The following is a 23,229-nucleotide window of genomic DNA, read 5'->3' on the forward strand; positions in this document are numbered from 1 at the left end:
GTATAACATCTGTCCAGGATCTTCTGGCTTTCATAGTCTCTGGTGAGAAGTCTGGTGTAATTCTAATAGGCCTGCCTTTATATGTTACTTGACCTTTTCCCCTTCCTGCTTTTAATATTCTGTCTTTATTTAGTGCATTTGTTGTTCTGATTATTATGTATCTGGAGGAATTTCTTTTCTGGTCAAGTCTATTTGGAGTTCTGTAGGCTTCTTGTATATTCATGGGCACCTCTTTCTTTAGGTTATGGAAGTTTTCTACTATAATTTTGTTGAAGATATTTGCTGGCCCTTTAAGTTGAAAATCTTCATTCTTATCTACTCCTATTATCCTAAGGGTTGGTCTTCTCATTGTGTCCTGGATTTCCTGCATGTTTTGAGTTATAATCTTTTTGCATTTTGCATTTTCTTTGATTGTTGTGTCCATGTTCTCTATGGAATCTTCTGCACCTGAGATTCTCTCTTCCATCTCTTGTATTCTGTTGCTGATGATCGCATCTATGATTCCTGATTTCTTTCCTAGGGTATCTATCTCCAGAGTTGTCTCCCTTCGTTTTTGTTTGTTTGTTTGTTTTTTTATTGTTTCTACTTCCCTTTTGAGATTTTGGATTTTTTTGTTCAATTCCATCACCTGTTTGGTTGTGTTTTCCTGTAATTCTTTAAGGGATTTTTGTGTTTCCTCTTTAAGGCCTTCTATCTGTTTAGTAGTGTTCTCCTGTATTTCTTTAAGTGAGTTATTAATGCCCTTCTTAAAATCTTCTACCACTATCATGAGATAAGATTTTAAAACCGAGTCTTGCTTTTCGGGTGTGTTGGAGTATCCAGGATTCGCTGTGATGGGCGTACTGATGATGTCCAGTGTTCTTGATTTCTGTTAGTAAGATTCTCATGTTTGTCTTTCACCATCTGGTAATCTCTGGTGTTAATATTCTAGCTGTCTCTGGCTGGGGCTTGTTCCTCCTGTGATTCTGTTAGCCTCTGCCAACACTCCTGGGAGTCCAACTCTCACCTGAGTTCCAGTGGTCAGAGTACTCTCTGCAGACAAGCTCTCCTCTTACAAGGCAGGTGTCCAGAAGTCTGGAGCTCTGATCTACCTCCCAAGTCCTGGGGTCAGAGCCCTCCCTGTAGGCCAACTCTCCTCTGGCAAGGAAGGTGCCCAGGGGTCTGGGTCTCAGCTCAGCCTCCTGGCTGAGGATGAAGGCTGGAAGGGACTCTGTCCAAGAAGCTCTGTTGCTTCTGTTGCCCATGATCTCTCCAGTGATCCTGGGTGTGCTAGGGGTCCTGTGGCGTGGAGAGTCCCCTGGGGCCCTCAGCACCCTCAGCTGGGTTCACACGGAAGATGGCTGGGCTGGCCCCAACTGGAAAGAATCCCAGCCTCTGGTCGGGCGGGGTTCCTTCGTCCCTCTTCCTGCTGGCACAAGACCCTCCTGGATTCTTTGGAGGTGATGCTGCGTTCCACTCACCCATGATCCTGAGGTGATCCCGAGGCTCTGTGGCGTGGAGAGTCCTTTGGGGCCCTTTGGTGGCCTCCGCCAGGTTCAGGCAGAAGATTCCACCCCCCTTCTTCTTTCTCTTCTTCCATGAGATTTCTTTGTGGCTTTTAGGGTTACCAGTATCGTATGACTATAGGCAAAATTCTTTTAAAATGAATCTCATTTTTTTTGTAAACCTTATTTTCTTCTGTGTTTCTGAAAACTTTAACATTATAAGGAGTTGAAGTGTCAATCAATGGCTTGTAGTCAAGATATCATCACTGTCAGAAGTCCCATGGGGGAAGCTAAAGTCTGAGGCAACCACTTCTAAGTATGCCTGTTGTCAAATACTCAGGTGGGACAGAAGTTTTGTCTATTTAAATAGAATTTGTTTTAAGAAAACTGGAAACTATGTGGAGAATTCCTTCAAACTCAAGAATCACATCTGGGATCTCTCTTATAAACAGTAGTCTGTGTCGCACACATAGCAGTGGTGTCGCACACATAGCAGTGGGCTGACCCCGCAGAAAGCCATTGCAGGGGGCAGGTCCTGTTCTGATCAGTTGACTCAGTAGCAAATAAAAGCCTTGTTTTTGAAAGGCTTCACTAATACTGTTGACTTGGAGTTGCCTCTGACTGAGAACCTTTGAGATGGACCTCCGAGACTTGGGATGACGCCTGGAGCTAGGAGCTTATGCGGGAAGGTGACTCTGGTCTGAACTCTGTTTTACCACATTACTGTAACTTTCCATTTTGTGTATTCTCTTGGACTACTAAGATCGGAAGGCTCCGTCCAACATTTTCTACTGGTATCAGCAGGGCTTATTCTTCGTGTGGTTAGAGCATCACATCTTCAGACAGCTTTTAAAGGCCTTTTCAGTTCTCATACCCTCTGACTTCAGAAGAGACCCAACGGATAAAAGGTAACAAGCACCTTCTGGCACAGGCGTATGTATACATGCGCCTTCTGCACAGGCGTATACACACGCCTTCTGCACAGGCATATACACACGCGCCTTCTGCACAGATGTATACACGTGCCTTCTGCACAGGCGTATACACACAAAAGGCTGCCTCTGCCTCTACATGCTTCCTTTCCTTGAACTGTGAGCCAAAACTCCGGATCTAAGACAAACGGAAGATGGGTATTTAAAAAAGAAAAAAAAAAAAAAAAACTAATGTGGTTTTGGCTACTTTTTGGGTTCTTCTTTCTTCCATCCTTCTCTACCCCTCTTCTCCTACCCTATCAACTCCCTAATGTTAGGCAGGAGAGAAAAAATCAGATAGAAGGGGATGACAATATTGTTAGGCTACTTCCTGCTGAGTAGAGGCATTGAGCACCTTGGGGCAAGTTTGATCACAGTCAGGATATCTAACTTCTTTTTCTCATCTCTTCATGTGTGACTGCGTAACAAACCATAACAAACCACAACAATAGCATCCACCCACCAGACAGCCCCTCTGTTGAGGATCTAGCATTTATATATCCTCTGAAAAATCCCTAGAATTCCAACCATTGCATACTCGCTGAAACTGCAAGAATTGGGAACGTGGGAATGTGGCTGCACTGTCTGTCCTTAAGTGGATACCATGCACAGATGGTAATTAAAAATGGATTCTGGAGTACAATTTAATTCAACTCCAGCAAGGTAAACTCCCAGAATGCTCAGGGATAACTTTGGTGGGAACAAGGGTGCCTATGGCTTTAGCTTCTCTAACCTTATTTTTATGATTTATATTCACTAAATGTGGCATTTCTCTGTCAGAATTCATGAATCATCTGAACACAGGTCTATCTAGTCACTATGCAGATGGCTAACCATATTTTTTTTACAGAACAGCTGTGTCAGAACAACTGAATCAAGCAAAGCTCAAGAGCATTTTTCTTCTTCAGTTGTCATCAGTGGAACAATTTATTTTCTTTGCCAACATAAGTTTGGATTTAAAGTCTTTAGAAGTCACACAAAGTATCCTTTAAACTTCAAAGGTCATTGTGGTTATCTGCCCAAGACCTTCCCAAGATTAAGCTATCCAAAAATTCTGACAAAGATGGTGTAGATCATCCCCAGGCCCTACACCTTATATGGGAACTATGGGCAGTGACTACTTGCTGGGGAGGGAGAACTCACTCTTAATGGAGGAAGTGGCCACTTAGTAGGCCTTCCATGTTCCAGTGTAACCGCTGGATGCACTACACCTGTGTGCGTATGGTAGCACCAACTGGACTTAGTGACTTATTTTATTTTGTTTTAAAAGAGAGGAATTTGGGAGGACCCATGTTGAGGGGGCATGGAATACTTAAATGGGGAAGTGAGCAGATATTATAATATTGCACTGTATACATGTACAAAATTCTCAGAAATAAAAACAAAAGATTTCATTTACACTTTAAAGTCACTATCTGTAAAACCCTACTGTAGCATCAGTCTAAACATCCCCAATTCAGCATTAGCCCCAGTGACGATTTGTAGCAGAGTCTCCCAAGGCGATTGTTTTCCAGTTTCTTTAGGGCTCTCAGATGAGGAATCTCACCTAACAGCAAGATGGCCACAGAAACAACTCTAGGATTCCTCTGTGACAATGGTAGAGAAGCAGACAGCATTATGGTTACTCTGGATATCATTAAAATGAACTTAGAACAGCATATCCGTTTTAAATTTGAAGTAGTAATAATTAACATTGATCGTTAGAAAATAAATTATTAACAAGATAGTCCACAACAAGCCATTTTATGCACATCATATATATATATTAGTTGCATTTATATATGTATAAACATATATAAATATATGCATATATATATATATATATATATATGTTTTAGTTGCAACTATAAATATTGAGGACTATGGCAAGCACACATTACATTTTCAGCCTTACCTTGGGGCCCTGGATCTCCTGGGGGTCCAGGTAACCCATCCTTCCCTGGTGGGCCAGGCCTCCCATGAGCTTGAGCAGACAACATTGCTGCTGGCAACTTAAGCTGGGATAGAAACACAGCCATCCTCTCTTCGTTTATGAAAGAAAAAAAAAAAGACATCATGTGATGGAAGAGTCTTTATGTCAAAGCATCTCCAAACATTTTAACACAAAGTTGAAAAAAATTCCATTTTTACCTGAAGCTCATATTCTATACCAACTGGTCTGCCTGTTGTCTTTTTTTTTTTTTTTTTGGGATAAAATATATAGAATAAATTGCATGGAGTTGTTTAAAGAGAAGCAGAAAAGCTGGGGTGTTGAGAGGGTCGAGGAATTACCAGAGGCTCTGGAACCCCGCAGTGTGCTGGCCAGAACAAGTGTCTAATCAACTTCCAGTTATGACTTGTGGAGAAAATTTTAAGAATTGTTTTAAGAACAAATGCAAGGCATTTTCTATCCATATATGTGTAGTAATTTTAAGCATATTCACAGATTCTTTAATGCTTACTTCCCTGGTGAGAACCCAACCCCTGTATTTGAGTGATGACTAGATTTACCTTTCTTAAGAAAGAGACAAAGCAGAAAGAACAGTGTGTCGCAGTGATCATAAAGGAGCTCTCCAGCTGCTGCCCAGTTGCTAACCCCCGAGGAAGCCCATTGGCAAGGAGTATGCAGTGGGAACATCCAACATGCTATCCTGTACATGTGAACTTACAGGTGTCTACCCTTTTCCCCAAGTCAAGTAGTGAAATGGTCGCAGCTGACTGGTCCTGTCTGTGACCTGACCCCAGGCTTAGAGGCTGAAGAAAATGACTAAGCAATGCTTCAAGTTGTTGACCCTTTTGACTCGCTAATGTGTGTAGGGATTGTATTTTTTTACATGTCAACAGATGACGTGAAGAACACTGCCTTTCCCCCAGAGACATTTAGTCACTGAAAGCTGTTGTTTTGCTTTTACTTTTTAAAGAAGGAATTCTATATCCCCATTGTTATGCCTTTTCTGGTTGTATGTCCTTTACTCCATCAGGTCGTTAGGAGGATGGCTACTTTGGTAAAAGGAAAGGAGATGCATCATTGCTGCAGATGAGATACCTCCCTTTGAAGGTAGTGGCAGCAGTAAAAATGAGAAAATGTGTCTGCATGTCTCTGTGAGCCTAAGAAAACATTGGGATGGAGAAGACAAATCACAGGAAATGAACACATTATCTGCGTTGTTAGTAAGAGCAGGTAGATAAATATATGCCATGTTTTTGTTAAGCATCGAGTGATACGCCTTTATAAATTAAGTACTTCCTAACACAGGATGCTTTCCCATTTATGCATTTAACAAACTGCCTGGAACACAACACCGTATATAGGCATCCTGGAGAAGGTACCCAGAGATGACAGAATAATTAATGGAACAGACCCTCTCAGGGGTTTATCATCAGCTCATGAAAACAACTGTATAGTTGGTGTAGCAGGATGCAACTACCAAGTCTCAGACAGTGATTGATGTCATGATACATTGAGATGAAAGGGAGCATGCAATGTGGAAAGTTAGCATCTTGGGGCTTATTCAGTGGATAAGGGTGATTGCTGCCAAGTCCAGGGACTCAAGTTCAAATCCCTAGCACTCATGTAAAAGCCGTGCGGGTTGGTGGGCATCTGCAACCCCAGTGATGGGGAGATCAGAGACAGAAAGATCACAGAGACTATTAGTGATCATCAACCTAGCAGGAAAAGCAAAGTCTAGGTTCTATGAGAGGCCATGTCACAAGGGAATAAGATGGGGGTAATATAGGAGAAAATCCAACCTCTGTAGCCTCTGTGCATGCACTTGGCCTCATGGGACATATTCCAACCAACCCCCTCCCTGCATACAACACCTCTTCACACAAAAACAAACACATGAGAAAGTTGGTCTGTTAATGAAACTTAAAAGAACCACACAACAGAGAAGTTCAAGGACTCAAAGTATGAAACTATGAATAAGAATTTTCGATTTAAGATTAACTTCTGAAATGGGTATATTACTAATTAGATGAACAAAACATGCTTGATTCTATTTTTAATTACTTTTAAAAAAATATTCAGGGTGTCTCGCAGTCCAGGCTGACCTTGAACTCCTGGCACTCTAGGTGGGTCTCCACCACACCCGACTAAACATTCTTTGTAGCGGGACCTTGGATTAGGGATTGTGGGCTTTCTCACCAACTACTGTTGTACTGGAATCAAAGAATTAAATCATTTAAACTTATCATTTAAGTAAGAACTCTTATGCTTCTATAGGCACATGTATTATGAGACACATCCACAGAGCACCTTCAGCTCTTTTGGAATAGTCTGAGACAAAAGACTAGAAACCTGTCAGCTGCTGCAAGACAGTTCCTGTCACTACTGAATTGTTATTAATTTCACACAGAGCATTGCTCCGTTAAAGTTCATCTCAAGAGAATACTTAGTATTTTAATCTGGAATCCGTTTTGACAACATCATGAATTCACTTATAAATAAAATCTGCCACCGGGCCCCTTAAACTTGCTTTGGTTCTATTTTATACATTGACATTGTAAAAGTCTAATATATGGATGATTGATTTTAAAACAGAGAAACTAGAATAGGTACAGTCTTGCTATGATAAGAAGAAACAAAGTTGTTAATGTTTCTCCTCACCACGCAATTCCTTGCAAAGACAAACCATCTTAGTAGCTCAAGGGTAATTTGTAAAGCTAACTTGCAGCTGCGATGGCTCAGCTGTCTTGGGTGCTTGGTGCTAATCCTGAGTGCTTGAGTTCAATCCCTGTGATCCACATGGTAGAAAATGAGAATTGACTCCTACAAATTTTATTCCGGCAGCCTCCACACATGCGGTGGCACATGTGCCAACATACATAGATGTGCACATGAACACATACCAATAAATAAATGGTTTGAAACATGCCTACTACCTTAAATGCCTAAACAGAAATAGTCACCATCCTAGTTTTTTCTCCTTAACCTATGAAATGAATTTACAAGTACTTTGTTTTGGGAGTTTTTAAAAAAATAATTTCAAAAAAAAAAAAAAAAAAAGCCGGGCATGGTGGCACATGCCTTTAATCCCAGCACTCAGGAGGCAGAGGCAGACGGATTTCTGAGTTCAAGGTCAGCCTGGTCTACAGAGTGAGTTCCAGGATTGCCAGGGCTACACAGAGAAATCCTGTCTTGAAAAACCAAATAATAATAATAACAATAATAATAATAATAATAATAATTTTAGTAAAATACAATTATTTTAAAGAATTACTTCTAGCTGTAAATGAACTGGCTATAAGCTACACCAAGAAACAAATATTTAGCATAAGCTAATGACCTCTTCTGAGCCCTACCCTAATGCACTATAATTGAAAATTATAGTAGTAGATTGAACCCACACATCTGCTTTAACTCTGTTGTGGATACTTGAAAATCTACCTGGAAACATGTAAAGTCATAAAACTCAAGAATGAGAGGAGAAAGTACCAGCAACCCTTTGGAAGCTGAGGCTCAGATAGACGAGGGGGTTTGTCTTTCTCTAAACAATGAGGCAGTGACTCTTCCCCAGCCCAGCAACCAAAGGTACCCTTTCTGAAAAGGGGAAGGGAAAGTGAGCTAATTATATTTTAATCAAAATGTACAATGAATAAATAAAGGCGAGAAAGACGATCGCTGCATTAACAGCCCCAGACTTCAGCGGGATTCTGGCTTTAACACTACAATAAATAAATAAATAAATAAATAAATATCCCCACATGAGAGACTTAAGGTTACCGAAACGGAAAGAGCTTCATTTAGAATGCCCAGCTAGCTACCCTATGGGAAAACCACAGTTGGCAAGTTCTACATTCAGTAGGCTTCAGAACCTGTCCTTCTGTATGAGCAGACAACCACAGGTTATTGGAGACAGAGGGAGTCCTGTAAGCCATGTGACTGAATCTGTGTGAGTCTTAGACAAACAGAAGCAGCAAATGGAAAAACCAGACTATGCTGTGGACAGCATGAGCTGTATCTCTCAGGATGTGTATCTATTGATTGCCATGTATGTGCACAAATATACACACACTTATAAATAATGTAGCTATTATAGAGAAGAAAGGCATGTTACCTTGCAATAGAACAGGATAATATATTCATTCATATACATTATATGAAATATATGTAAAAATGGAGAAAACACAGGATTCCTGAACACTGGAAATCCAAAAGCAGAAATAACCCTAACTTTTCTGTTCTCCCTCAGTTGCAGGTCTGGCTTCGGGGGTTTAAAGAATGGAAAGAGTCTGATAGTTTGTATATACTACTTCATAACTTTTATTCCATATAGATCCAAATGCTCGAGTATTGTAGGGTGAGGTCACAGCAAAACCTACACTTCTCTGACATGGTAAGCTCCTGACTCATGTGGATAGTATTACTGTCAACTGCTATGCCCTCATAAGGACAAAGGATGCTAAGCTGAGCCTTCTGGATAGCACCCGTCTCTGCTCTATGCAACTACCTTGCTTGCAAAAATGTCGACATATTGGCCAATCACAGTGGGAATTTGATCTAACTTTAGAGCGGAAGGAATGCATGCTGGTGCACTGTGTTCCAACTGGAGCCCAGCTGAGCTCATGGAGAGTTGCTTCCCTCCATTTGTTAGGTTGGGAAGCTGATTTTAGCTTGCTGGGTAGTGTTTGGAGGATAGCTCAAGGAGAGAGTTCTGTGAGGGTAACCTTAGAAGTCCAAAGAGGACTGACGAATCCCTGGAGGAGAACCGAAAACATGGATCCTGGTGTAGGGTTTCACAAGAGGAGCCATCTGAGTGAACACCTGGACAGAGACCAGTTGGGATCTCCTGAGGACCTGCTTGGGCTCCTGCTGATGAGGAACGACCCTTCTGAGGCTGAGGACATGCAGCCGAGTGTGGGGAGACAGCAGGGATACTTCCTGATAGCTTCTGTAGTGAAGCCTCTAAGGAACAAGCTGTAGACGGCCGTGACGGAACCCCAGCACTTAACTGTACTGTGCTATTTTGCTGAAACTGCTTTAACATGTGACAATTAATCTCTCCATTTATGGAGAAGGAAACTGACCCTGCAACAGTATGATTTGTGAGAATGGAGCACTGCTTTTTTTTTTCTTGGAAAACGGTGTTCAGAAGCCACAGCAAGGGTGATTTCTGAGTGGAAAAAAAAATCAAATGGATTGACTGAAAATGATTTGAGGGCAAATTAATTTAAGTGCCAAATAACTACACTGTAGGTTTCAGGTACGTTGTGTGGGGATGAAGGCAGATTTGCCAGGCTGGTGCCAGGAGATCTATTAGGAGAGGGAGCATCACACGTGGAATTGGAGTTTAGAAGTTTAAAGTGAAAGTGATTTCTATTGGGTCTCTTTCTCGAGACTAGGCTATCTGTGGCTTTAGAGGTAGACAAGCTCTCCAGAGGGAAGAGTTTCTTTCCTTTCACTAGAACCCTAGGTAAGAGGCAGCAGGCGATGGGGGTGAAGCCAGAGGAGACATGGGGAGGATTCCATACATGTCAGCTTCCTGGCTGGGGCGACTCAGTGGCTGAGCAGAAATCCAAAGGGAAAGGACACAGGCTTAGAGGCTGTGCTACTTAGAAGTACGAGTTAGGTGAACTTGCCAGAACCAGTTCCCTGACTCACCGGAGGACACAGCCTTTCATGAAAGCAGCTGCAGAGTGGCTAGCTGGGGTAGTCTGGAGTCTTCTTCGAGGGTTAGTAACTGGGTGTTTCCTTGGCCGACTACACAGAAAAGGATGCCAAGGGTCACACCTTTACAGTGTGAACAGGACCTTAAAAATTGTTGCTGGATGTATTTTACTCAACATGTCATTTTTTTCTTTTTCTAATAACATGTGGTTATAGTTTCTGACATTTTTTTTAATGATTCTCATTTTGAAATTACTTGTGTACTTGGCCAGTCAAGAGTGTGAGAACAAGTGTCCTTGGAGTCAGGAAAAGAGAATCTGAACCTCTGAGCCTGGAATTAAGGATGCGTTTGAGCAGCTGGATGTAGAGGCTGAGGACCAGATGTATACTCCTAACCACCAGGACATCTCTCCAGCCTGGTTTCCATGATTACCAACTAACCTCCAGATGCTGGTCTAATTATTGAACTATTTTTCTTTTCTTGAGACAGGGTTGCTCTGTGTGGCCTTGGCTGTCCTGGAACTCTCTCTGTAGACCAGGTTGGCTCGAACTCACAGAGATCTGCCTGCCTCTGCCTCCTAAGTGCTGGGAGTAAAGGTTTGTGCCACCACTGCCTGGCCATTTCTGAACTCCTAAACAGGGTGATAACCTCATTCCTGAGATAAAGGGTTATCACTGGCAGTGGCACCTGTAAATATTAAAAGTGAGAAGAGGATTGTTTAGATTTCAATGCAAAAAAAAAATGTGTATCTCCTCCTGTTTTTCTTCGTGTGGTTATAGGCAACTAAAGATACACATGCTGTATGAGGTCTGTGTACGTATGTCCAGGGCTGGCTTCATGACACCTAAAGGGTTACATAGACCTCCGACCTTAGAACAGTCTCGTGCTTGGCTTAATGCTTTACTGACATTTTCTTAAAATTTTAAACTATGTTTTTGAAAATTTTCAGTTTGCACGGAGACCTGAAAACTTCGCAGCTGTCTGTATTCGGTGCTTCCCTTGGAGTTTGAGCAGTGCTGGATGCTGAGGAGTGTGATCCTTAAGGGAAGTAAGTGTTGTGCTGGGGAAAATTAGCATCCATCATATGGTGCTTGATTTGAAGGCCATGAGACCAAAAGCAAAGGGAAATTTGCAAATTTAAGTGCAATGTTGAAGTCACAAAGAATACTGACCGTTCAGAAATGAGCCAGAAATTGTTTTAATAAATTATCACTTAAAGCAAGGTCAAGATGGGTAGTAGAGATAAAGAAAAATGTAAATGAACAACAGGAACCCACAATCTCACTAAAATAGTCTTTTCTGAAAGTCCTGGTGGGGCTCTGCTTTCTCTCCGTTGGTCAAGTACATCCAGGCGGTGAGACTTCAGTCTCTAGTAGAAATTATTACTTACTATAACCAGGGCTCCATTTGCAGCCGAAATGTAGAATGGGGGTATTTTGTGTCAGCAACCTGCTTTTGGCTGACGGCGCTTATCAGCCAAAGAGGTGAGAGCCACGAGGCACAGTGCAGGTTTCTTGCCCGGTAACTCCTATTTTAGGATTCTAACAGCAGAGTGGAATGACTTTCAGCGAGCCACTGGACAAAACTCTGTGGCTTCCTTGCAAACAGATGTAGAGTGGCTATTAGAGCAAACATAGGGATTTGAATTCAGTAAATGATAGGTTAATGATGAGTTACAGTGTGTGAAGGAATCTCATGACGTTTAGGAAAACCTAAGCCTTCATTCAACTTAAAAAATAACTTCAACAGTAATACTTTACCACCTACTTCTACTACTATTGTATTTATTGTTGTTGTTGTTGTTGTTGTGTGTTTATACTATTGTATACTATTATGATTACAGTGTGGGTATATACAGTGTGGGTATATGCACAGGTGTGTGCATAGAGATCCAGGACAACTCTCAGGAATCAGCTCTCTTCTCCCATCATGTGGGTACCAGAGACGGAACTCAGGTTGTCAGGCTCAGTGGCGAGCATCCTTACCCACTGAGCCGTCCAGCTCCCGTCTTTTAAATTCAACATTTCCATCAACTACTACAGTGATGGCATGTTTATACACTTAGACAACTGACACAAAGTTTCAAGTAATAGCCATCTTATACTCTACAAACATTCTAAACGATATGTTCAGGTTGGACCATGTCAGAACATAAACACTTGAATTTTGTTTATTAATTTAATTTAATTAAAAATATATTTTTTGCTGCTGGAAGTCAAGCCCAGGGCCTTAGACTAGAGGCATTTAGTGCTACAACACCGAAGTCACTTGAGTTTTTACCATAGTAAACACAAATTCACCTGCTTAAGATTTTAAAACTAATAATGAGAAACTCTTGATTTTTACAAACTCTTCAGAGGGAAGAACAATGCTGTTAAACGATGACTCAGAAGGAATTATCAGCAAGACTTAACTGCTTAGAAAAAGCAATTGTGGGCCAGGATGTGGCTCAGATGGCAGAGGTTTCGCTAGCATGCATCCAGCCCCACCAAGACATTAATGGCCCAGCCATGGTGGTGCATGCCTGCAGTCTTAGCACTTGCAAGGTAGATGTAGAAACATCAGGAGTTCAAGGCCATTCGTGGGCTACATGAAGAATTCAAGGCCAGGGAGGGATGTAAGATGCTGTTTTGTTTTGGTTTTAAAACAGTGTTATCTTGGGCTTAAACATGTAGAACTGGGCTATCTGAAAAGAGTCAGATAATGAATACTTAATTCTTTGCTAGCTACAGGAAGTCTGCCACATCTATTCACCTCTTCCCCCACAGCCTTGCCTGTGGAGAAGTATGAGAAGAAGTGAGGACAACTGTAACCAAAACGCGTGACTGGAGATCTGGATTTCAGGTGGGAATCCCTTTAACGTCTGTATGTGAGAACCATTCCCAGCTGTGGGCCACATACAAGTCTGCCTTTAGGAGACAGATGTGGAAGTCTGCCTTTAGGAGACAGATGTGGCTGGTAGTTTTGGTTTGCTGACCCTGGACTAGATCAAAAGACACTGTAATCCACCTCAGTTAAAACACTCATTGATCAATTCAGCATTGCCCCAGGGTGTCAGTGATGGGGAGCTAGATGTACTTACTCTACAGGGAAGTTAAGGTGGAGACCAATGGGTGCTGAAATATTTGAAAGGTGGTTACATAAACAGATGGCACTTTACCTGTGTTGTCTTATTGACAAGCGGTGAGGAAAGACAGTTTAAACAGAAAATTTAACTTAGTGTACTGTCAACACTAACTGCCCCTCCAGGAAATGGATAATTTGCTAAGATTGCTGTCACAGTTCAAGAATGTCGCTGAAGGGATTCCCCACAGGCGAATGGGAAGTAAAAATTCCAGAAGTATTATAAAGCAAACCTGACCTTCAAAAATCCTTAGGACCTCTTGATTAATATACTTTTTTATTTCTTCAAAGGAAACAGTGTCAGCCTAAAGGAAGAAAAAGAATGTCTGTTAAAACAGGGCAGTGCACAGTGGCTAAGGCACAGAGATGCTGAGTTTGGCATACTTTTGTGGATATATGTTTGTCAAGCGAAGTGCTTCTGGCAGTGCGCTATCTTGGGCAGTAAACACCTTATTAGATCACATACTAGGATAAGCTGAAGTTCAAGGTTGCTTTACAAGCTGTGGGCTGGGATTATAACCAGTGAAGCGAACATTTCTCCTATGAGTGGAGAAATGTGGCTAGAGACAACTAGAAGATAATGGTTTCTGTTACTTTATTACATACAGTTAAAAGGCACAAGCAACGCCATGGTGTTACTAAGCAATAACAATTAAAGACCCACTCCTGCATACTAGTAAAGACTATAGCAAGTGACCCCAAATAGAGTGCTGGATCTTAGGATTATCCTATAAAGTGGTTTTCTCATGTTTGCCTGTCTCATAACTTAGTAACATAAATATAATAACCATTTTTTGTAGAAAATGCCTGAGAGACCTGGTAACCATAAGTAGGTAAGTAGTGGTGGCTAAATGGTTAACCCATTGATAAAATCCCAACATTCATAATAGCCATGCTTAATTGATATTTTCAAAGAGGAGCTAATGGTCTCATGATGGTCAGGATTTCAAAGTATTTCATCACTATTCTTTGTATTCGTATTTATTTTCTGAGGCTCCCTAGATGGCAGAGAAGTTGTAATTCAGAGACTGTGTCTACTGCCAATCATACCCTTTGAGAAACACATAACGATGCCCAGTGGGATGTGACCAGAAGCTGGAAAGATCAGTGGAAAATCTCCATGCACTGTGACTTTCAGCCATGGTCCCTATCATTCCCATAAACCAGGCAGTTGTGCTTAATCTTTAAAAGTCCTTGTCTTGGTGAGTTTCCCATCAATTCTATTTACAGGTTTCTTCCTCGTGTTTGCATGTGTATGGGATGATAATATGGTGTGTTTCTCCATTCACAAAAATCCATTTAGAATGCAAAAAAAAAAAAAAAGACAATTCATTCAATGTGCTCATAAGGTGCTGAACTCTATTGGTTAGAGCTATTACATTGTTTCCAATGTGCATGGGGAAAATGAACTTGGATGAAGATGAAGGTACCAAGAGGGAAGTGGACACAGGCTTCACCCCTAACCAAGACACTAGCTATCTGCAATTGATGCCTGCTGGCAAAGGGAAGACTCGATTCTGATTCTAACGGAGTGTCACAACAAAACCACACTTGAGGGCAAGCCCCGTGTCCAGGTGTAACTGTCCAGTACAAAACAAACTCAGTGGTAGTTTTGTGGATTTCTTATTTTGTTTTCTTTTGTCGGACATCTTTTTGTCTTCTTCTTCTTCTTCTTCTTCTTCTTCTTCTTCTTCTTCTTCTTCTTCTTCTTCTTCTTCTTCTTCTTCTTCTTCTTCTTCTTCTTCTTNTCTTCTTCTTCTTCTTCTTCTTCTTCTTCTTCTTCTTCTTCTTCTTCTTCTTCTTCTTCTTCTTCTTCTTCTTCTTCTTCTTCTTCTGACTGCTTTGATTTTAGTTTTTGTGGAATTTTGTTTCTTTTTTTTTGGTTTTGTTTCTTATTTGTATTTATTTTACTGTGTGTGTGTGTGTGTATGTGTGTGTGTGTGTGTGTGTGAGAGAGAGAGAGAGAGAGAGAGAGAGAGAGAGAGAGAGAGAAAGAGAGAGAGAGAGAATTGGATGTTTTTGGTATGGAGGTGGGGGGATCCTGGAGGAGTTAGGGAGAGCAAGACATATATACATTTTTTAAATAAAAAATGAAGTTGAATGACTGGTTTGATAGTAGAAACAGACAGTTAAGTTTTGCAGGCTTTCTGCAGGAACCATTTAGCAATGAGGTAAAATGAAAACACAGAAAGAAAGCCTGTTTTTCACTGGTCTGAGGAGAGAGAGGGGGTCTTCACCTCTCCTACTTAATCCAGGATCCTCCTTTATTTCTGTCACAGAGGTTTTCAAACAGTACTCCTCAGGTGAATGGCCTCATATCGATCGATCTTCCTGAGATATCAGTGAGATAAGGGCTGCTCTGATCACACTCTTGTTCTGATTCCTACTTCAGGGCAGATTTGCTCAGTGGCCAACCGAATAGAGTCTCAGTGTGAAACAGAAGTGTATGTTTGTATGAGGAGCAACGACAGACAGAATTGTAAAAGCATGGCTTGGGGCATGTGTGGGTGCTACACACTTGTAATCCCAGCGCTCGGGAGGCTGAGGCCAGAGGATCATGCCTCAAACACCACCCTCCCCCAGTCACACTAAACCAACCCAAACCTGTGCATCAAACCAAAACAAACAATGATTTTGAAGTCAGCCAGATCTAGATTTTTCTCTCTTAATAATTCTTTGATCTTGATCAAGGCTCTGCTCCTGCATTTATAAACACACAAGGAAAAGGATTCTATTCTTCCAGGTTGGCTGTAAAGATCTAAGATGTAAGGGAGGTGTCAACAGAGGACCTGGCATGTACTTTTAAATAATGGCGCAGACCAGCTTATTTTATATATTTCAAAATGCTCATAATTTATTTTATTTTAAAAAAACACCCATGGTCAGTATAAGCCAGGGGCTCCACTTACCGGAGTGCCAGGGATGCCAGGGGAGCCTGGAGGGCCTTGGTGGCCAGGTGGTCCTGTGGATCCCTTGTTTCCTGGTGGTCCCACAGGGCCTATAGCCCCCTTCATGCCCGTAAGACCTGGCTTCCCACGTTCACCTTGTGGGCCTCTGTCTCCTGGAATTCCCTGATCACCCTGTTTGGGGAGAGAAGTAAGGAGTCACCTCTTCCAGCAATGCCTCAGCTGCGGTGAAGAGCCAATGTCTAGAGTTCATACTGACATTCACTTACTGTGGGTCCTTGGGTTACATACTTCCGTTCTGTACCCCAGCTTGTACCATTAGCATGTGGGAATATTAATATTCATAATATCTCTTAGCTAGGGGAGTGTTGAGAGATTAATATACCCAAGTAAAATGCTTCAAACAATGACCCCTTGGAATCATTCAGCATATAGATCCTAGTGACAACAACAGTTGTCTTCATTCAGTCTAGAGCGATGTCACTTTTGAAAGTCAGCACCCACCGGCACTTCAGGTCTGGGTTTCTTCTGTAGTTACAAAAGGAGGTGACCAACAGAAGTTTTTCACCTAGAAAAACTCAAAACCTGTTCTGAATCCTATGTCTGTCTCCCCTTTTGCATTTTCCCTCAGCAAGCATAAGGTCCTTTGGGATTTCTTCTGTAGTCATAGTTTATGTGGGTTTACATATGGAATCAGTGAACAGAACCATATGCCACTCAGGACAGCAAGAGAGAAGAGCGGGTGGAGGGAGGGCTGTCTCTGAGGTGGCTTATTCAAGAGTGTATATGAACTGTAAGAATTATGAGAATTAGCAACATGTCTGAATGTGAGAGCAGGATTTGTAGTATTGACTTTCTTCCAGGCATCTGTCTATACTGTGTGTGCCCAAGGGAAGAAGCGTGACACCACAGCAAGTGGTTCAGTCACACATTTTCAGTGTTCAGTCCTATGACTTGGGAAGTGAGGTCTCAGCTAAGTGTGACAGGCTGGTGCTAGAGGGGGTCTAGAATTTACATCATATTCCCTTAACCTTAATGGTCTGCGAAAAGCCTGCCTGTGATTATTTTGATTTAACAAAATAGTGAAAATAAATGAATACTCATAGATATTAATGTGATCATAAGATATAGAAGGTGACACAGAAGCTAGGTAGAAAGAAAATGGATGGACAAACTACCAATGCGGTCTTATTGGTATACAGACAACTCATGCTTGGAGAAATATGCAAGATTAAAAAATATTAGCACACCTGAATCTATGATGTGTATTCCACGATCATAGTGAAACCTTAACATTTATTATGTGTCTAAGGCCTGGTGGGATAGCTGAGCCAGTAGCCATCACCCATTGTCTTTTCAGGCCTGAAATTGCACATAGCCTGCCAGTATAGTTGATGTCCTGGATTTAATCCACACAGGCCTCATGGTGGAGGGAGAGAACTGACCCGCATAGGTTATCTCTGACCTCCACAAGCATGCTGTGGCCCATATGTGCATGCACCACACACACACACACACACACACACACAGACACACACACAGACACACACACAGACACACAGACACACACACACACACACACACATCTGAAAAAGGATATTTAAAAAAACTGGAAAGGAAAATAACTGCTTAGAGAACAGGGACTTGGGAAGATGTGTACAGCCATTGAAGATCGCCAGTAGAACAAACATTTACAAAACACTGTCAATCTAATTTAAAAATCATATATATTTGATATTGATATAGTTAACAGTGGAAGAGTGAAATATGCCTGAAGTATCAGATGTTTATCCCTGTGTAAAGATGCCTGGAAGACTTTTTCTTCTTAAATGTATGTGTGTGTGTGTTTTTTTTATACTTCATTCCATTAGCCTGAATTTCTTATGTAACAATAAAAAGAAGCCTTAATGAATTAGACACCAACAACACAAACACATCTGTGGCCACGTACATAAGAATGGCCCTAAATAGGCTTATGCCAAGTAACAAGTCTTGAGTAACTGGCTTCAGGGACATGAGTCCTACTAGGGAATTAAGATTCATTACAGAAAATACTAGTAAGTTTTAGTGACAGCACCAGCATCATGTAGCGTTGTAGTGAAAGTGCAGATACTACTCGGGTCAATGGAGTAAGTGGGTCAGTGGAATAAGGGGTCAGTGGAATAAGGGGTCAGTGGAGTAAGGGGTCAGTGGAGTAAGGGGTCAGTGGAGTAAGTGGGTCAGTGGAATAAGGGGTCAGTGGAATAAGGGGTCAGTGGAATAAGGGGTCAGTGGAATAAGGGGTCAGTGGAATAAGGGGTCAGTGGAATAAGGGGTCAGTGGAGTAAGGGGTCAGTGGAGTAAGGGGTCAGTGGAGTAAGTGGGTCAGTGGTTCTCAGCCTGAGCAGTTTTGCCCCCTAGAAGGCATTTAGTGACGTCTAAAGATGCTTTGGATAGTGACAGTTGGAGAGATGATGGTGCTACTGTATCAAGTGGGTAGATGCCAACAAGGCCTCTTTAATGTACAAGGCCGCCAAACATTGAAGTAGCAAACAAAAGTACGGAACTCTAGGTAGCAGTAGCACCGTGGGTGAAAAACCCCTTAGTTGGCAAAAAGGGTTTGCGTGGTAGTTATGGCTGGCAAGTGTGTCTCAGGAAGGCTGTAAGACACTTTCCAAACTGAAATAGAAGTGTAGACTCGGGTCTGTACAACAAACAGGCACAGCTGTGGCAAGACCTGCTTACAGGTCACATTCTATGCCCAGTAGAGATAGTGTTTCATATACACCCTAATCACTTCATGTTTGGAGAATCAAAGTTGTCTACATGTTTAGGTACGTGGCTGGACAGTTGTATCAGAGAGATGTGAACAGCGATCATAGTAGTGATATACATACGCGTTCTCCTTTGGGACCTCTGTCTCCAGGTTTACCCATGATGCCCTGGAAAACAGATATTAACAGTAAAAACAAACAAACAAACAAACAAAAACCACTGCTAGCCAAGATCATTAGTCTGACTGACCTAAATGGTAGAGCACTGAAGTTACACTTACAAATTAGAAAATTTAAGAATGTATATTATTTAAAATGTTTCTTCATACCTGATCACCTGGTAATCCATCTTTTCCATTTATGCCCTAAAAATGACAGAAAGAATATTTCTATTCCATATCTGCATACTGTCATAGTTAAACAGACAAAAAAATCCCATTACATGTTTTTTTCTGATACCTTTGTGAATCTGCATGGCAAAATAAACTACACAGTTGGTAGAGTCATGTGCCCTGAGTTCAAACTCTGAGATATGGGGATTTTTTTAAATACCTTTGTTCTATAGCAACTTCTCTGAGATAAAGACTTCCATCTCAGAGAGCAGTTTCTTATGACTCAGGATATTTTTAGATGGAGGTGGAAGCCTCCATCCTGTAGGGAAAGTGTTAAAACTCAGGATGAACAACTCAAAATCTTTAGGAAGTTCCTGAAACCTAGTGTATTCACTATGTTTCTCCTTCCCAAAGTTTATATTGGAGTAAGAGACATCCTCAGACAAGCTGAGCTGTCTGGAAGAGGACCAGAAACAACAGAATTTCTAGAAGTGACACTCCATCCTGTTGAGCTGCCTGCAAGCTGTACAGTGAGTTTCGGGGTTCCAGCATTTGTGGGCACCGTCTGTGCTGGAGTGGGCATTTGGCAATGGGCTTCATTTGTACAAGCTCCTGCCAGTAGCTCCTCACCTAAACTCCTGTAAGTAAGGCCAGTTAAACTCACCAGTTCACCAAGTTGCCTTTTCTGGTATCCTTTACACTTTCATAGATTGCCTGTGTATGGGGACACCCATTCAAGTCTTTCCAGGGAGAGTATCAATGTAACAACCTTCTAACAAGCTTTCAGCACAGCGATCCCTCTCAGTAAATGTTATACCTTGTTTCTGGGGGTATTACATAACATGGCTGGAATATGATCCTCCTATGAAATAAATTTTCAGCTGGGGAAGAATCATTTTTCAGTTTGAAAAAACTAGAAACTGAGAGTTGGGAGTCTGTGTAATCATGGTTTTCGAGACTGCTAAACAGTGGCATTTTTTAAATTAGAAAATTGGAATTTCTGGGAGCTTTAAGAGGAATTCTGGAAGTGGCCATAAAGCCAGCCCTGCCAGAGATTCATAAAACAGACAGAATTGCCCACCAGAGGCAGGAAGAGGAAAGGAGGAGGAGGAAAGGGGCATGGGGTCAAACCGAATACCTGGAGCCCGGCTGCAGATGTGGCTTTGAGATGTGATCTGAAGAGAAAGATCAAGGTGAGGGATGGGGGTTCCTAGCCAGCAGGCGTTGCCTGGACATGCTTTGTGACAGCCTGAGAGACGTTTATTGTGCAGGAACAGAGTCCACAGGGACACAGCTGCAGACAGCCACCTGTTTCACTGCTGTAAATCACACTGACATCTGTTGCAGTTGGTAACCCAACCATAGACTCGGGACTTCTCTGAAGTACCCTGGGAATTACGTGAGTCCTTTAACTAAGAATATGTTACCTGAAATGTATAGTTCAAAGAATTTATTAGCCCCAAGAACACTAGCCATGAAGATTAAACTGATTAAGGAGAGAATGAGAAACAGCACATCAGCTGAATAAAAGATAAATCAAATGTAAAACCAGAATGCATGCTTTGAACCTGTAGAATGTACACAATTCTTTTTTTTTTTTTAAATTTGTACATATATTCAATGATGACGATCATTTCCATGCTCCATTGCCCCCACCAGCTCTCCCGGCATCTCTCGTAACACGACCTCCTCCTGACTTTACCGTCTCTTCTTTGGATAACTGGCTAAATCCAAGTGCACTGTTCACAGGGTTAGGGTGGAAACCTGCCCTCAAACGTGAATGGCTCTCCCTTCTGCAGTGTCTCTCAACACCAGCCACTGCCTAGCATGGAACACTTGCTCAAATATGTTTGTCTTTAATGAAAAAGAGTTAAGCATCAAATTATATCCTGGAAACCCAAGCCTTTAGCAAGATGGCTCACAAGGGGTAGGGAGGAGAAATTTGTTAAGGGGAGGTGACAGAAATCATGGAATGTTATGGTGTGCACTTAGCATAGCTTCCTATAGCCAGCACTGCAGGCCTTTCCATACTTTATGCTTCCAAACTAACTCATAAAACCGTGTTATAGATCAGACCCAGAATGCCTGACTCTAATTGTCATGTGCCTTTTGTCTCCTGTGTTGCCTTTTCTGAGGAGATGATGGCCAGACCACGCATTAGTTCTGAGCTGTCAGAGAACTACTTACTGAACAAAATTCCCAAGTGCCACTTACTTCTAGACCTTCCCTTTCATATACACCACAGAAGATGACCAAGACCTTCTATCAAAGGAAGCGGGATGGACTGAACGATGGCTCAGATGTTAAGGGCATGTGTCGTTCTCTCTGAGGACCAACTTTGGTTCTTACCCACCTGGTGGCTCTCGATCCTTTATAACTCCAGTTCCAGGGGATCCGAGGCTCTCTTCTGGCCTCCACACACACCAGGCACCCATATGGTGCACATATACACATGCAGTCATTCATACACATAAAATAAATCTTAAACACACTGAATAAACAACGCGAGTTGTCAATGGATGAATGATCAACTAATATCTCTCCTAGTAATTGACTTATTTTTCTTTAATAAAGTTACCTGACTATACCAGGTATGCTCCTCCCCACAGTTACCTGGCAACAGCAAGATAGCTCAGCCCACTATAGGGGCTGTTTGGCCCCTCCTTGCTCTGTTTTAAGCTCTCACCTTCTTACTCTCATCTGTAGCCTTCCTTCCCTCTCTCCCTTCCCCTCTCTCTCCATGTGGCTATGACCGATCTCTCTCTCTTTCCACCTTCTCTCTTTCTCCCTGCAATAAAGCTCTAAAACCATAGACTGTCTCTGATCATCAAGGCCCGCTGTGCTTGAACGATGGGATAGGCTTTCTCCTAACTAGCCAGGTCTAACTTCCCGCCAGAAGGCCTTCCTGTGCTCTAGCCACAGACCCCTGTGGGAACCATTCAGCGCCCCCTCTCCTCCAGCCCTCTCTTCCCTTCGGCGCCGGGGGCCCAGTGCCGCTCCAGGGGCCCCATTCTGTTCTCAGCTCTTCTGCGGTATCCAGCATGGGATGCCCAAGGCTGAGAACCTGGTATCCAGGGCTGCCCCTTGTCCACCACCCGCCGAGTGGGGTCAGTGGCTTCACACAGCCAGGCACCCACCAGGGCCGTGTGGAAAGTGTGTGGCAGTCCTCCCGTGTCTGCCTGCCCAGATCACCGGAACTCTGGCAGGATGCGGGTTCTCTCCCACTCCCCTCTTTCCCCCACACTCACGGCCCCACAGCAATGCTTAGAACATCTCTTAGACAATGGTTTCTAGAAGGTAAACAAGTACTTACTGGCTTCCCCGAGGGTCCCTCTGGCCCAGGAAAACCTGTATCTCCAACGGGTCCTCTTTCACCCTACAAACGTGTTCCAAAGGGGAAAAATACATCTGTAAAAATTTCTTTAAAATAGCACCCGGATAGGACAGCAGTGCAGCCTCTGTAAAAGTGGTGGTAGCTTACCGGTTCCCCTGGTGCTCCTGGAGGGCCTGGGGTACCCGGTTTTCCCTGTGACAAAATCAAACAAAAATGTTAAGAGCCACGCTACTGATGCCACACGCTTCCTGGAGTTTATAGGACTAGAATATACAATATTCGGACCAGGACACGATCCAGGGGCTGCCGAGGGTGAGCCAGGGATGCTTTCGAACACAGGAAGACAATGGAGCCTCACTATTAGAAATCTCTATGCCTTTTTGCCTGGTAGCTCTTTCATACTCTAGGTTTGGGGGTGAGAGTGGGGCGGGGATGGGGTGTGCTGGTGAGTTTTTATTAAGTTGTCATGAACTAGAGTCTTTTAGGAAGAGAAAACCTTGATCCATGCAATTCCTCCATAAGATTGGCTCAGGGCAAGTCTGTCGAACGTTTCCTTAATTCATGATTGACGTGGGTGGGCCTAGCTCACTGTTGGTGGTGCTACCCCTGGGCACTGGTAGGGGTAAACCTGGTGGTCCAGGGTTGTTTAAGAAAGCAGGGTGAGTGGTGGCACACACCTTTAATTCCAGCACTTGGGAGGCAGAGGCAGGCGGGTTTCTGTGTTCGAGGCCAGCCTG

The 23,229-nt window shown here is 42.5% G+C and overlaps 1 protein-coding gene across 1 annotated transcript in view; it reads right to left on the reverse strand.

Annotated features, from left to right (window-relative positions):
* Positions 1-23,229, reverse strand: part of Col19a1 (collagen type XIX alpha 1 chain) — a 321,968-nt gene that overhangs the window by 8,743 nt on the left and 289,996 nt on the right. The window contains exons 42-48 of the mRNA XM_029539352.1: positions 22,640-22,684; positions 22,472-22,534; positions 19,156-19,191; positions 18,950-18,994; positions 16,077-16,247; positions 13,406-13,472; positions 4,350-4,478 (exon numbers count right to left, since the gene is read on the reverse strand). Of these exons, the coding sequence (XP_029395212.1) occupies positions 4,350-4,478; positions 13,406-13,472; positions 16,077-16,247; positions 18,950-18,994; positions 19,156-19,191; positions 22,472-22,534; positions 22,640-22,684 (556 nt within the window). The remainder of the gene's footprint in view (positions 1-4,349; positions 4,479-13,405; positions 13,473-16,076; positions 16,248-18,949; positions 18,995-19,155; positions 19,192-22,471; positions 22,535-22,639; positions 22,685-23,229) is intronic.

This window comes from Mus pahari, chromosome 5 (assembly GCF_900095145.1).
Source record: "Mus pahari chromosome 5, PAHARI_EIJ_v1.1, whole genome shotgun sequence".
Lineage (NCBI taxonomy): Eukaryota > Metazoa > Chordata > Mammalia > Rodentia > Muridae > Mus > Mus pahari.